The sequence below is a fragment of the Arachis stenosperma genome, chromosome 8 (assembly GCF_014773155.1).
Source record: "Arachis stenosperma cultivar V10309 chromosome 8, arast.V10309.gnm1.PFL2, whole genome shotgun sequence".
Classification (NCBI taxonomy): domain Eukaryota; kingdom Viridiplantae; phylum Streptophyta; class Magnoliopsida; order Fabales; family Fabaceae; genus Arachis; species Arachis stenosperma.
The window spans coordinates 46332036-46346515 of NC_080384.1; the positions used below are offsets into that span (position 1 = coordinate 46332036).

Here is a 14480-nt window from a genome sequence, read left to right on the forward strand (position 1 = left end):
AAGAGAAAAAACAGCGGGAGCAGGCAGCAACCTATTATCTTTACTACCCCGTAAATTGACATTAATTATCCCTTCACAATTTTCGACCGCCAAAATTTATTATTTTGACTAATAATTAGCGTTTGTTTTAGTTTTATTAAGTTTGTAAAAATTTTTTTTAACGTATTTGATAAATTTTTAATAATAAAAATAAAAATATTAAAAATAAAAATAATTATTTTAAAATTATAATTTATATTTTTAAAATAATTTTTTTAAATTATATTTTTTATATAATAAATAAATAAATAAATTTTTATATTATTAAATTTAAATATAATTGATAAAAAAAAGGTATAAAATATTCAAAAAATTTATTTTTATTTTTTATAAAAAATTTTTTAAAAAATAACTCAATTTTTTTAATTTATCCGAATAAATTTTTAATTGATAATATTTAATAGTATAAATTAAAATTATATTATTAAATTAATAATTAAAAATAATAATAAATTATATTAATATACAAATTTTTCTGTAATTTTCGAATAGCATTGTCATCATCTATAACATCTATTTATCTATCTGCTTAATATACTAAAAGTCTAAAATTAGATTTTCTTTTTAATTAATAAAAATAAAGTGTCAATTTCCCGTGAATTCTTTTTTTCTCCCAAATAAAAGTATTATTCTCTCTTCTAAATTTATTTTAGAAAATATCTTTATTTTTTTAAAAAATATCTTTATTATAATTATATTATAATTATATTACAATTAGCATTTAATGAAACAATGTATGATTATACTAATTTAAAAAATATTTTATTATAATTATATAAAATTAATATTTAATACATTATCAAATAATAAAAATGAAGTGTCAATTTCTCATAAATTTATTTTTTTTCTAAAATAAAAGCATTATTCTCTCTTTTAAATTCATTAGAAAAATATCTTTATTATAATTATATTACAATATTATAATTATATTACAATTAGCATTTAATGAATAATACATGATTATACTAATTTAAAAAATATTTTTATTATAATTATATAAAATCAATATTTAATCACTACAGCGAAACCTAATTCCAGCGGCTATTTTAGAGGAGCGGTCAATTAGAACCGCCATTGCTGCTACCCTAATTTCACATACTAGCGGTTGAGAGCAACCCGCCTCTGAAGAACAAACCCAGCGGCGGCCATCATTTTCACTCCACGGCGGTTTATGAAATTTGCGTCATTCTATGCTTAAACCGTCTAATTCCTCTTTCGTTCGCACTTCTCGCTAGCTCCACTACCCACTATCCGCCATTACCTCAGTTCTTCATTCTTCCAAAACCTAGCTCGGCGCCCAGAACCCCAATTCCAATGAACAAACCTCTTCGTGCAGAACGAAAATCTGCAATGAATCATGGCTTAGCAAAACCATACGCATTTGTTCCTGTCCCTAGTAAGCTAATTGTGTTTTTCTTTGTTATTTTTTGATTCAATTTTATCCTTCTTCTAGTTAATAATCACTGATAAACCATTATCTTATTATCTAGTTATTTCTCCTTCTTGTTCATCACTCTGAGAATGCACGAATTTTTTTTCTAGAAGTACAAATTTTTGCAATTTAAGGTTACTCTGTCTCTTTTTCTACTATTAAGAATTTAGGGATTTATTGGATATAAATTGTAAAGAGGAATTCGTACTTTTTTTTTTTTGGTATTAGGAGAAATTCGTACTTATTAGTTAATAATGTGTTAATTAAAAGACAATCTAGCTTGAAACTAATAACAGAAAATTGTCCGATGAAGTAGTACACTTGAAGAAGCTCTTTATGTGATTTGATTTATATTCAATTTGTGTAATTTCATTGATGAATTCATCATTGGGATCGGAGTTGCATATTTGATTATATTTTTTGTTTAAATTAATTCTCAATTGAGGTCTAAATTATGAAGTAAAATGAGCAACTACAAGAAGAAAGGAAGGTGTGTTTGTTTATTTGTGAGCAAAATAAAAATTCTACAGAGAACAATAATAATGACAAACAAAAAAAGAAGCAAAATTCGAGATACAAAACACAAGAAAAAATAGACCCAAAACTGATTGCAGGTAGAATCTGACTACAAAGGAATAATAAAACTTCAAAGAAACCACCACACATGCGTATCAGAGAGGTATTTGAAAAGATCTCGATTGAAAAGATTGTTCTACTCGTCAAAGACTGCTGCTGATATGCGATTGAATTTCCATTTATTGAATTGATAGGAAACTGCAAACAAGAGAGTTTTTACTAGAGTTGAAATGTATCCAATTAGTCATAAGAAGAAGATGGATCTTTTGTTAATGATGAGACTAGTGAAAAAAGTGTTAGTACTTTCACTTTATTTTGGCTTTGCTTGTTAATGATGATGGAGATTATTCTAATGATGATGCATTTCTCATATATTTATCGTAGGAACAATTAACTTTGCTTCAAGCTAATGAGAGTTATACTAATGATGCATATATTAAGTTATTTGGAAAAGAACATCCAGGTCATGTTAGAGGTGTAGGATTTGGTGTTTGTCCATCCGTCATGAAATCTTCTAATAGTTAAGGAGAGATATCTTCTTTATGCAATCATGACTTTGATATAGCTAAAGCTCGCTCTATGAAAAGTAGAATTACAAGAGAATAATGTAACAATTTCTTTATTACAAGCTCAAGTGACATATTTTATTAATCATTGTATGGGTGAAAAAGTGCCACATAACTTTCTTACAGCTACGAATAATGGGGTAAATATTATATATAGCTTTTTTTTTTGAATCTTTCATTGTGCATGATTTAGTTATGTTGTTCATTTTCTTAATTTGTGCAAATGGCTTATGCCTTTTTATGTTAGACTTAAATTATTTAATGGTATTTATTTTTATTCTAACATATTTTTATTTATTTTTAATCCTAGTTGCAGACTCTCCAATAGAGACAATGCCACCTTCTACTATTCCATGAACTAATTGTAGAATTTTATGATTGAATTGACTGAAGACTTTTATTATCAAAGTAACTATTTATTTTAGGCTTTTAACTTAGTTAAATATTAATAGCAATTTTTTTTTTCTAATTCAATTTTAGAATTGCGTTATTTGAATTTACTTTGATATGTAAAACGCTGATTGTGTTGGATTTATGATTATGTAAGACTTATTAAATATATATTATATTTTGAAATGCAATGTTCATATTATTTTGGTCAATTTTTCTATTTTACTTTGAGTTGTAAATTTTAATATTTATAGTAGTTATTTTTTTATTAAGATCGAAGCATTAGGAAATAGTTTATATATGAATTTGTTTATTTTAAAAAAAAACATATTGCAATTTTTGTGGCGATTCATGTTAGAAGTTCCTATCGAGCTTTTAGCGGCGATTCAAAATCGCCGTGAATGTCCGACGATAACTAAAATTTTGAATTTTGTGGGCCATACACCTACTCTGCCTGGAACACACGCATAGTGACGGTTTTAAACCGCCGCAATTCGCCAAGTGACTCCGGCGGCGATTTTTTCAGCGGTTCTTCAAAACCGCCACCGTTGCTCTGCTGATGGTTGACCTGGCCGCGTTTTGCTCCTCGCTGGGAGCTAATTCTAGAGGCGGTTATAACCGCCACAACCCCCCCCCCAAAATAACCGCTGTCGCTGCGCTGTTTTGTTGCAGTAAATGTATTATTAAACTAATTATCAATTGGAAATATTTTTAATCATTTTAATTATATTGATACAATTTAAATTTTTATTTATTATGTAATAATTTTATTAGTGACAAATTATTACGTTAATGGTGACCCATTTATATTGATATCAATTGATAATAATAATAATAATAATAATAATAATAATAATAATAATAATAATAATAATAATAATAATAATAGTTAAAAGCTAAAATAATTGTCAAATATTGTCTACCTAACTTCAATTAGTTAACAAATTTAAATTTAATTTTAGTTGCTATGTTTATTTTCTACATAATTATGTAACTGGCCAATCATTATATGTCAAATTAATATTTAATATATAATAATATTAATTGTCAATAATTTTTATATAATTATACATCACATCAGAATTTAATACATATATAATTATGTTAATTATCAATAATTTTAATTTTCAATCATTGTAATATAATTTTAAATTAATCGTAATTTTTGACAAGTTAATGTTGATATTTACCTTAAAAAAATTAAAAAAAAACTATGATTCTAATCATGAAAAAAAATATATGATATGATAATGACTTATTCCATCACGGCAAATATATGAGGTATAACGTAATAATAACTAATTTATATAATTATTTTTGTTCTAATAAAGGGTATATAGTATTTTTTTTATTAGTTCGTGAGTTTAGATTTGAGAGTCAAACTTGTTTTTTTTTTATTTATTATTCTTCCTTGACTAATTCATAAAATAAGAATATATCTTCGTTTTTCATCGAAATTGATCCTTTTAAGGTACAATTTATAATTTTTTATATACTCATTCTATTATATTATTCTTTTGATAATTTAATGATTGTTCTTACTCCAACTTATTCTTTTCGTCTAATGTTCCAGTGTGATTATCTTTTGCCACAATCGTTTATAATGCATCACATCCAAATACCATCTCAAGTTGTATTTACTGATTCGAATTCTAATTACATGGATGTAAACGTCCAACGAAAGCGTAATAAATTCTATTTTATCGAAGGATGGTTGGATCTACTCACATATTATGACCAACCTAATGGAATATGGATAAAGTTAGTTTCTTAGGAGGAGCTTGATTTTTTATTGAGGAATTGTTTTCACGGAACTTTGTAAACCAAGTTCAAGTTCCATCCCCTTCATGCTTTCTACGTCTACCCGAAATTTTTTGAAGTGGAGCACATAATGAGATTGATGAGTTTTCTCAATTGAAGTTCAGTTTTGGTAAATTTGAGTCAAACTCGAAGATACAATTTCAACGATTGGTAATATATTCAAATTTTCTTATTTTAACCTTTTCGTAATTAAAATAATTTTATAACATATTGTGATTTTTCTTTTCAGAAATTACCGACCTTCTTTTGCAGCAATGCCATTGAGGGGAATAAAGGTCAATTTAGTTTCTCGGTGTGGTAATTCTATACATTATCGCATTGCATGGATAGCGGATGATGAAACTTATTTAACAAGGGGTTGATATGAACTTGCACGAAATCTAAATGTTTGAACTTATGATGTTGTTTTAGTTGAGTGTTGTTACGAGAATGACTCTAATCTAACGTGTCTAAAGATTATAATAGATTAAATATTATTTAAATAATTTAGTTTTAATATTGGTATTTGATTAAATTAGTTTTAGACTAATTTAAATTTAAATTGTTAACTTAATTTATATATTACAACTATTCTTCTTTAATATGTTATTTTTAAATTTTTGAATATGAAGTTTCTTTCTTTTTACGATTTTTAAGTTATTTTTATTTCTATTTTTATTTGTTCTCAGTATAATTAAAGAAAAAAAATTAAGTTAAAAAAATTGTAAATAATAAATATTATTTTTGATATGATAATTATTTTAATTAATTATGTAAAATTATTGTAAACAAATAATAAAATAATTAATGATTGAGTATGAATAAATCAACAATAATATTTATTAAAAGTTTTACACGTCCAATAATATTTTTAGTTGTGTTTAAATTTTGATAATAAGTTTAACTAGCTACTATTCTATCAATAGTATTACCTATCATAGATTATGTGATGAAAAAGTTTGGAAAATAAAGACAAGAATTATAAGTTTCATCCAAATTTGACAAGAGTAAGAGGATTTTTATATATAAAAATGGTTCTAATAGATGGTAAGGTTAGTTGATTATTTTTCATGATTCTTTCAAGTGATATTAGGTCCAATTTATAAATATTTTTAATAGCTTTATAAGTGCTAACAACTTTTATATTTAATTTGTTTTACATTGTGATAAAATTCATTATTCAATCAAAAGTTATTTAGCAAAAATGTTTGAGAATGAACTGCTCAAGAGAAGGGTCTATATCTTCTCAAATTTTGTGATTGAGGAATCAAACGAAATTTATCTTCCAACTGCACACGTGTGTAAAATAATTTTTAAAAAAACGTCACGTATAGTAAATACGGTCAATGATCATAAAGTTTCTGACAATCATTTCAATTTTCTTACTCAAGTTGATATATTAAAACAAACAAATAAATAATCTAACTTATTTTATACGTAATTAATTTGTATTAACTTATTTTAATTTGTATTAGCACATGGTATATTAAATAAATATTTTAAAATTAACTATAACATATGATAATAAAAATTAAACTAAATAGATATTATAAATACAAACACATGCACAATCCATTTAACCCAATTCCAAAGACAATCACAATAAAGAACTTTCTAATTCACTCATTTAACTACCTCACCTATTTTCATAAATCTACCTAGTAATTCTCGTCTTCCTCCCTATTATTGGGGTCTAATTGTTATCTGTTACAACCAAATCCACAAACAATCCTAAACCCACATAAGTGAACAAACTTAACGACTACTCAACGACATAAACAAATCCGTCGTGCCGTCACGTGCTCGCTATTGCCGCCTACTCGTCGCACTGTCCGTATTCACCATTAGAGTAGATTAATAAAAACGATTAATAACTACATTAAAGTTGATACACTTAATACCAAATTAAAAAAAACAAACAATATATAATATATAATATATATTTTTTTTATTAATCAAATAATTATAATTCAAATTAATTTTAATAAAATAATTTAAAATTATAATTTTAAATTTATCACACCACGAATTATTACACTTATTTTAGGACATAAAGGAGACTGACTACTCAAATTTGCTAGCGACATCTAACATGATATATGTAGAAAAATGTATATCAATTTTGAAGAAGAAAATCTCTCTTCTCTATGAAAAATTTTCTAAAAACGGTTGTCAAAACTGCCGCTTAATGATTTATTGGTCAAAAGATCATTGAATTCTTTTTTTTATTATTATTCAATGGATTGAAATTGAATAACCTCAAATTTTAAACATTATACACTTACACATGTTATACTCACACAAAACTTAAAAGCTTTATCCACCACTTAATGTAGCTAAATTTTAAACCCAAGTACACTTGTTACAAGGCATAGTTGATAACCATTAAACCAAGGCTTGCGTGCAAAAGATCATTGAATTCAAAGATCAACATATATAACAATGGAGCAATGGGCTAAATTAGTCTTCAAAACTTTTAAAAATAAATATTTGAATGTAAGATTAATTTTTAAAATTTTATTTCAACACATAAATTAGTTCTTAATTTATTTTTTTGGTAGAATAATAATCCAAATTAGTTTCTAAAAATTTTAAAAGCAAATATTTTAGTTTTCTAAAAAAAATAATATACAAATCAATTCTCAATATTTTTTCTATCTCGTCCATTTTACTTTATATATCAATCTTTATTATTAATTTAGTTTTGTACATATAAATAATGATACGAACATATTGATATATTTTTTTGTTAAAAACGAATAAGGTGAATAATAATATTTTAAAATTTAAATTAAAATATTTTCTTTTAATGCAAACATACTTTTTTAAATAAGACATTTTTTTATTATATTAAATACAAAAAATATCAAATAATTTTATTTTTATTTTTTTAAAATAATATCTAATAATTTTTTTATTATTATTATTATTGAACGTGTATATATATATATATATATATATATATATACTTTTTATAGGTTTTTATAAAAAAAAAATTTATACCATAAATATATATAAGAATTTAAGAAATAAAATTATTATTATTATTGGCCAAAAGATTATGATATAGTATTATTGTGTAATTAATTATTATTATTATTATTATTATTATTATTATTATTATTATTATTATTATTTCTAAAAAAACTATGTTTGAGAAAAAAAATTAAAATTGACCTGTGTATTAATTTTTTAAAATTAAAATATTTATTTTAAAATTTTTAAGGACTAATTTAAATAATTATTCTATTAAAAAATAAATTAAAAATTAATTTATCTGTTAAAATAAAATTTTTAAAATATTTTATGTATTAATTTATTTAAAAAATTAAAATATATATTTTTAAAATTTTGAAAGCTGATTTAGGTAATTATCCATAATCATTTTAACATAATAAAGAAAAGTATTTTTATAATCTTAAGACGACTTCTAAAATTCTTATATGCGCGTGTGTGTTTATTATTTTTAATTGTTTATGTAAATTAACTAGTTAATAACAGTTATTCATGTAATATTTTTTTTTCACCCGGGAAGAGAAAACAATCGTTTCCACTCTCTACGTAGAATACGGAAGAAGGACCCTGAGAGAAAGGTTGGAGGCGTTGACACGTCTGAGTCTCTGAAATGATGTTAGAAGAGTCAATTTTCATTTCACACAGCGTTGACTGCCGAAGTTGAAAGACAACTAAATCTTATCTTCTACAACATTTCGGATATCGGCATGGATTCCTTTCATACAGAGTTTCTTCTTTATTTGGGATTTGGGATACGTGTTGAATGAAGCCATTATATATTTATATTTAGTGCTCTTCAAGATCCTTAAAGACACTGCTACCAAATTCATTCTTCATACCCAACTATAACAATATAATGTAACCTAAATTGGTCGAGTGGTTATCTTATTTATTTTTTTGTTTAAGCAAATTTAGAAAGTTTAAATTTATATGATAATTTATTGACCACCAATAAATTCTTTAATAAAACAGCAATCAGATGACGTTCATTCTTCTTGGTAATTTGATGCCTGCCCTCTTCACAAGTTCAGCAGAAGCCTCTTTTGCTTTCAAAATTACCTCTTCCTGTCATGTGCAACAAAAAGTCAAATTGCTTTGCTTATAAAAACTTAACATCACGTTGAGGAATCAATGTTTCCTTCCTGAAAATGAGAGTGCAAAGGAAGATGCTTCAGCGGACATACCTCGTCGACATTCATAATCTTCTTGTCCTTCATTATCCATAATCCATTGCACATGACAGAAACCACGTTTTCTGTCCGCATGCAATACACTATGTTGGAAACCCTGCATATTTCTTGAACCTCAAGTTAAAAGAAAATTTGGGAAGGCATGATGGGAGATTATAACATGAGCCTAGTTAGTTGTTACTAAGAATAATATAAATATAGTAATGTTAATGTTTAGCATTGTATTGTAATTGTGTTGAATGAAATTGAAAGTTCCTTCTCTTTAGTTGCGTTTCTTTTCTAATGCATCTTTATGTTTAGCAATCAAGTAACCGCTTATTCGTACCAGTCATGAACAGGAACCATAGGCCAAGACCAAGGATTGACAACAACAATGTCAGCCTGCCAAATAGCAAGTACAAACACCGTCAGCTTGTGTTAATAGCAGTATGAAAAACAATGTTCTATATGCAATATACTGTTATTAACAGAGTTCTTACTTCATAGACAGACAATAAATATATTTGAAAAAAGAACAAATTGATCTCTCACTTTTTGGTCTGCAGACATTTAAGTTTTTGAGAATTTAAAAATACATAAGTCTCTAACCTCTTCAAAATTTGGACATATCAATCCTTGAGTCTAATTTGTCCAATTTTAAAAACTTTCTCACGTGTGCATCCGTATCAACCAAGTCAATACAACAGGAGTCACATTTGATTTTTCCGTTGAGTCTAATAGGCCCAAGTGAACATGAGGGATCGATATGTCCAAGTTTTGAAAAGGTCAATGACTTAAATGTATTTTCAAATTCTCGAGAACTTAAATGTCTGTGGATCAAAAGGTTAAGGATTTATTTGTCCTTTTCTCTCTTTATCGAGCTTAGAAAATGAAATATCTAAATTATCAACAAATATTAAGCCTTTCAATACAATACAATATGATCTATCCTGCTTTGTACACCATGCATGTAAAGCCTGATTTCCCACAGAATGAGATACTCTGTCTATTCTTGTACTCAATCCTAGTTCCTAGATGAATAAGTATTCATAAAAGAAAACTAAAAATAATTACAATAAGAAAAGAAACACAAATAATCTAAACCGGTACCAACCTTCTTTCCAACCGCAAGAGAACCTATTTCATCATCCCATAAGACCGACTTTGCGCCGTTGGCCGTTGCCATCCTAAGAATAGTTTCAGCAGGCAATGCTGTTGGATCTGTATTCCCATTAGTATAAACTTCCCGCCCTTTGTTAATAAGAGAAGCCAGGTACATTTCATCAACAATGCTCATGCGGTTATTTGATGGAGCTCCATCAGTCCCTAAAGAGACACAAATGCCAGCACCAAGCATCTCCCTTACAGGTGCAAATCCAAGCATGCGCATTGCAGAAGCAGGACAATGAGACACTTTAACCCCTGCTCTTGAAAAAAGAGATATCTGAAAATGTAATGCAATAATAATTACTGACAATAACTCATAATTGATTTATATTTCGAATAAAGAACTACAAACTTCAAAGTACTTTTTATATTTTGCACTTTACAGGTTAGTTTCTGCCTTTTCCTAAGCCTATTTTGTTTATGTTGGTAAAACTTTGAAAATTCACTAACACATACAGGATGTAGTTCTCACTCCTTTCCCCTGCACCTCTAGAGTTTTCTATTCCACAGCAATGCACTAGAACTCAGAAAAGAAGCGAAGCATAATGTGAATAAAAATCATACTCTATATATTCCAAAATATTTGTCACTATGGAATTTCTGTAAATTCAAAATTCGATGTAGCTGGATACATTTTAGAGATTGAAAATTTTTTTTCTCATAATTAGTTGCACCTAGAGAAAAATAGAAAATATAAAAAAGGAAGGGAATGGGAAACATGCTATCACACTTGTCATGCAGGGATTCTTTTTCCCACAAAACATGTAGTTAGATCCACTAATCCACAAAGGTCATGTGTGTATAATAATCTTCCTGTAAGTGAGGGTGTCGCTATTTGTGTGCATAACACCCTTGCCATTTATTATCAATATGACATGGAGAAACTTCATAATCAAAACAACTTCTAAGCTGTGTGGAATCGTGGTGATAGTGTCAATATTTTACCTCATTATCATCAAGCCAAACCGAGTGAGCTGCTAATAGATTCTTTTGAAGAAAGTCAATCTTTTCCAAGTAAGTAACAGTTCCATGATTTACTTTGTGAACATCCATCACTAGCTGGTTCTCATATGGTATCTCTGCAACATGCTAACAATTGCCAATTGAACTAAGTGTGATTCATATATCAATATACACGTTTCATTAAGATGCAACATATTAAAAAATAAGGGAGTCTTATTTTAGAATTGGAAAATATATAAAAGGCATCAAGGTCAAAAAGTATGTAACAAGTATATATAATTATACTTTAAGATGAAGTCATTCAAGTTAACATTCCAAAGTCATTTGGTTTAAGAATATTTTAGTGCAGCCATTGCATGATACAAATACATAGAGAGATGCAAGAGATAAGCACCATATGTATTCCTGTTCCCAGTTGTGCTGCGGCATCTCTTGTCTCGAGAAGTAACTGTTGGGAGCTGTTCATGATTTGCCTAATTCCAAACCAGACTCGGATGCGCCCATCTGCTGTATTGTGGTACTTGTTGTAATTGTCCTTTTGAGACTGCAATGGAGAAATTGAACCAAATACCATTTCAGAACACAAAGAAAAGTTAACAAAAGGAACTAAAATAGTACATCATCTGTCCAGAAGTAAGATCATTTTTTAGTTTTGGATGTTTACATACACAAATTATGTCTACATGCATTTAAAAATGAGAGTTATTTCTGCAAAGAGTGAGTAAGAATTTTTAACAAGAAAAAGAATCAATTAAGGGAGACCTGAAGGCAATCATGAGTAGTCCGAGCAGCCCAAGAGGAAGGCAAGCCATTGCCAGAGTCCATGATTGACTCGGCAAGACAAGCACGCATACCAAGCAAGCTGATTGCTCTGGCCATTCCAGAAATATGTTGGCCACCAGCTTCAGCAAAACAAGTAACCTGAGGTTTTCATAAGAGAAAAAGAAAAGCACTTTTAAACAAAAATCCAGATAGCTTTCACTACAAGAAATATGAGCACACAAAAAACAAAAAGAGAAAGTAGTTTTTACAAGTGATTCCAAGTGCATCTAAACTCACTTACGCCGGAGTGAATGAGTTCGATCCCACAAAGCAAGGTGGAAATGTAAGAGTCATGTTCAGTCATGTTGGATTCATAAGGCCAAATGCGGTCATGCAACCAAGTCATTAAGTCCACGTCATCAGCTATGCCTCTTCCCAGTTGCTGGGAAGTATGAACGTGGGTGTTGATGAATCCTATATCAATTTTACTTTTTTCATGCATTACCGACACATCCAATCATACATTACAAAAGATCAACAGATGACGCTTGTTTGAATCAACTTTAACAAAAAAAATTAAGTAATTATTTTAAAAGATTTTTAAAAAAGCAAAAATAATATGATTTTAAAATAACTAAAAAAATTAAAAGTAATTTTTAAAAAAGTAAAAACAAAAGTAAAAGTATTTTTTTGATAATTTTATATAATTATGTCATTTTGATAATTAAGTTTAATAAAATTAGTCCAATAGTTTAAGTATTAATAGCCAAAAATTTAAGTTGAAGAGAAAAGAAGAGAAAAGAAGTAAAAAAATAACTTAATTACAAAAAAAATTATTCACTTAATATTTATTTTTTTATTAATTATTTTTAATACAACAATATAAAAATATTTTTTTATTTATTTACAATGTGAAAACATTTTTTTAAATAAAAATATTTTTTTTAAAAAAAAATGAGAATTATAACTTAAAAAGAAAATTATTTTTCTAGTACTTTAAAAAAAATGTCATACACACTAAACTAAAATTATTTAAAAAAATTATACTAGAAAGAAATTAAACGGACCAGGGAGGAGGATATGGCCGGTGAGATCTACGAGGTGGTGCGCAAGATGCGAAAATTGAGCAAGAATCTCCGAAGAGTGGCCGATGGCCTTGATGGTATCGTGTTCGATGACGAGGCCGCCGTCCTTGAAAACTCGATTCCGATCGTCCATGGTTATGATCACTGCGCCGTGCAGTACAGTCATCAACATCTTCTCTTCCTCTTTCTCCTTCTTCTTCTCTCCTGGCTCCATCCTCCACTTCAATTGAATTGAATTCTTATGTCTTGACAATTTTACCCGAACTCTAACGGTATTCAACAAAGCTTAAAAAATTTTCAGTCTCTGAACCTGCTCACCACTCAGTCCTTAACAAGTCAACATATCTGAACAGGTGTTAAAACTTTCTTTGTAAGAACAAAATTTTCATTCATAAAAAAGCAAGACGCTCGCAAATAACATAAAGATTTAGGTCCATTTAGATTTACTTTTGAAAAAATTTATTTTTTTATATGACAGGTAAAATTTAAAGGGTTCAAACAAAATTTGATGTTATAAGATTGAGTTCTTTTTTTACTTTAAAAAATTCTCTATGTCATATTCTGATGAGCAGGATTTTTGGAGATAAGAGGCAAACTCAAAGCATACTTAATGACACTAGATAAAAAAAGAAGGAAATAATACTAAGTTTTTAGAAAAAGAAAAGAGATTTAGAATATTTTATGAGATAAGAAAGGATGAATATATTACAATGTTTGATATTTACAATCTAGAAGAATCCCTCTTTTTATAGTGGTCTCTTGTTGACAGCCATATCTTATAGAATCTAAACAAGCCTATTATACAATGCCAACTGGAAGATAAGGATAAACTTTATCTCTTCCTAGCTTAAGCTAGATAAGTGACCGTTATCATTTTATTTTAATGCGCTTAATAATTATACATAGTGAGAATTCTTGCCTTAATAGATTGTAAGGATCCCATCCCCGTCTGAGAAGGATGATGTGTCATCACAGGCCAAGTTAATAGCTTTAAAATTCATATTTGGTCCTGAAAGTAGGTAAGTGGATCTTTAATGTTCTCCTCATTAGAATCTTAAACATCTTGTAGATATGGGTCATATAGGTTTGAATATAGGCATTTAATGTTATTGGGTATCCCTGCATCAATTCTAGTTGGGTTAGGTGATAAGGCATATATTCTAGCACATAGCTATTCAGAATTCAGATCATTATCAAGACACTGTAAGAAATACCGTTAAAATCGACGGCAGAAGAGATCGCTATTAAGCTTGTCTCTTTTTCAAATCGCTAATAATTCATTAAAATCGACAATCTTTCCATCTATAATATAAGTTTAAGAATTTTACCCGCTTAATAAAATTGATAGTTTTATGGTCGATATTATTATACAAAATTGCGTTTCCGTCGATATTTGATTCATTAAAATCGACAAAAGAGCCGACAATTTAATTATTAAAACACCGACAAGTTCGTCGCCCATATTTTATTTTCTTTTGTCTATTTTAAATTTAAAAAGCGACAACTTTACCGTCGA

At 27.7% G+C, this 14480-nt stretch overlaps 1 protein-coding gene across 1 annotated transcript; it reads right to left on the reverse strand.

Moving 5' to 3' along the window:
• Positions 1 to 8623: 8623 nt before the first annotated feature.
• On the reverse strand, positions 8624 to 13635 carry LOC130946436 (uncharacterized). The gene is made up of 9 exons (XM_057875186.1): positions 12947 to 13635; positions 12181 to 12353; positions 11880 to 12038; positions 11512 to 11661; positions 11100 to 11243; positions 10102 to 10431; positions 9334 to 9389; positions 9003 to 9105; positions 8624 to 8883 (listed from the first exon to the last, which is right to left on the reverse strand). Exons 1-9 carry the CDS (start codon positions 13176 to 13178, stop codon positions 8794 to 8796), a joined length of 1437 nt encoding a protein of 478 aa, XP_057731169.1. The 5' UTR covers positions 13179 to 13635; the 3' UTR covers positions 8624 to 8793.
• Between the last annotated feature and the right edge of the window lie 845 nt (positions 13636 to 14480).

Coding starts and splice junctions, on each gene's coding strand:
- LOC130946436 (XM_057875186.1), bottom strand. CDS start 13,178: ATGGAGCCAGGAGAGAAGAAGAAGGAGAAAGAGGAAGAGAAGATGTTG. Junction 12,039..12,180: donor TCGAACTCATTCACTCCGGC/GTAAGTGAGTTT, acceptor TGAAAACCTCAG/GTTACTTGTTTTGCTGAAGC. Junction 9,106..9,333: donor ATGGTTCCTGTTCATGACTG/GTACGAATAAGC, acceptor AGAAATATGCAG/GGTTTCCAACATAGTGTATT.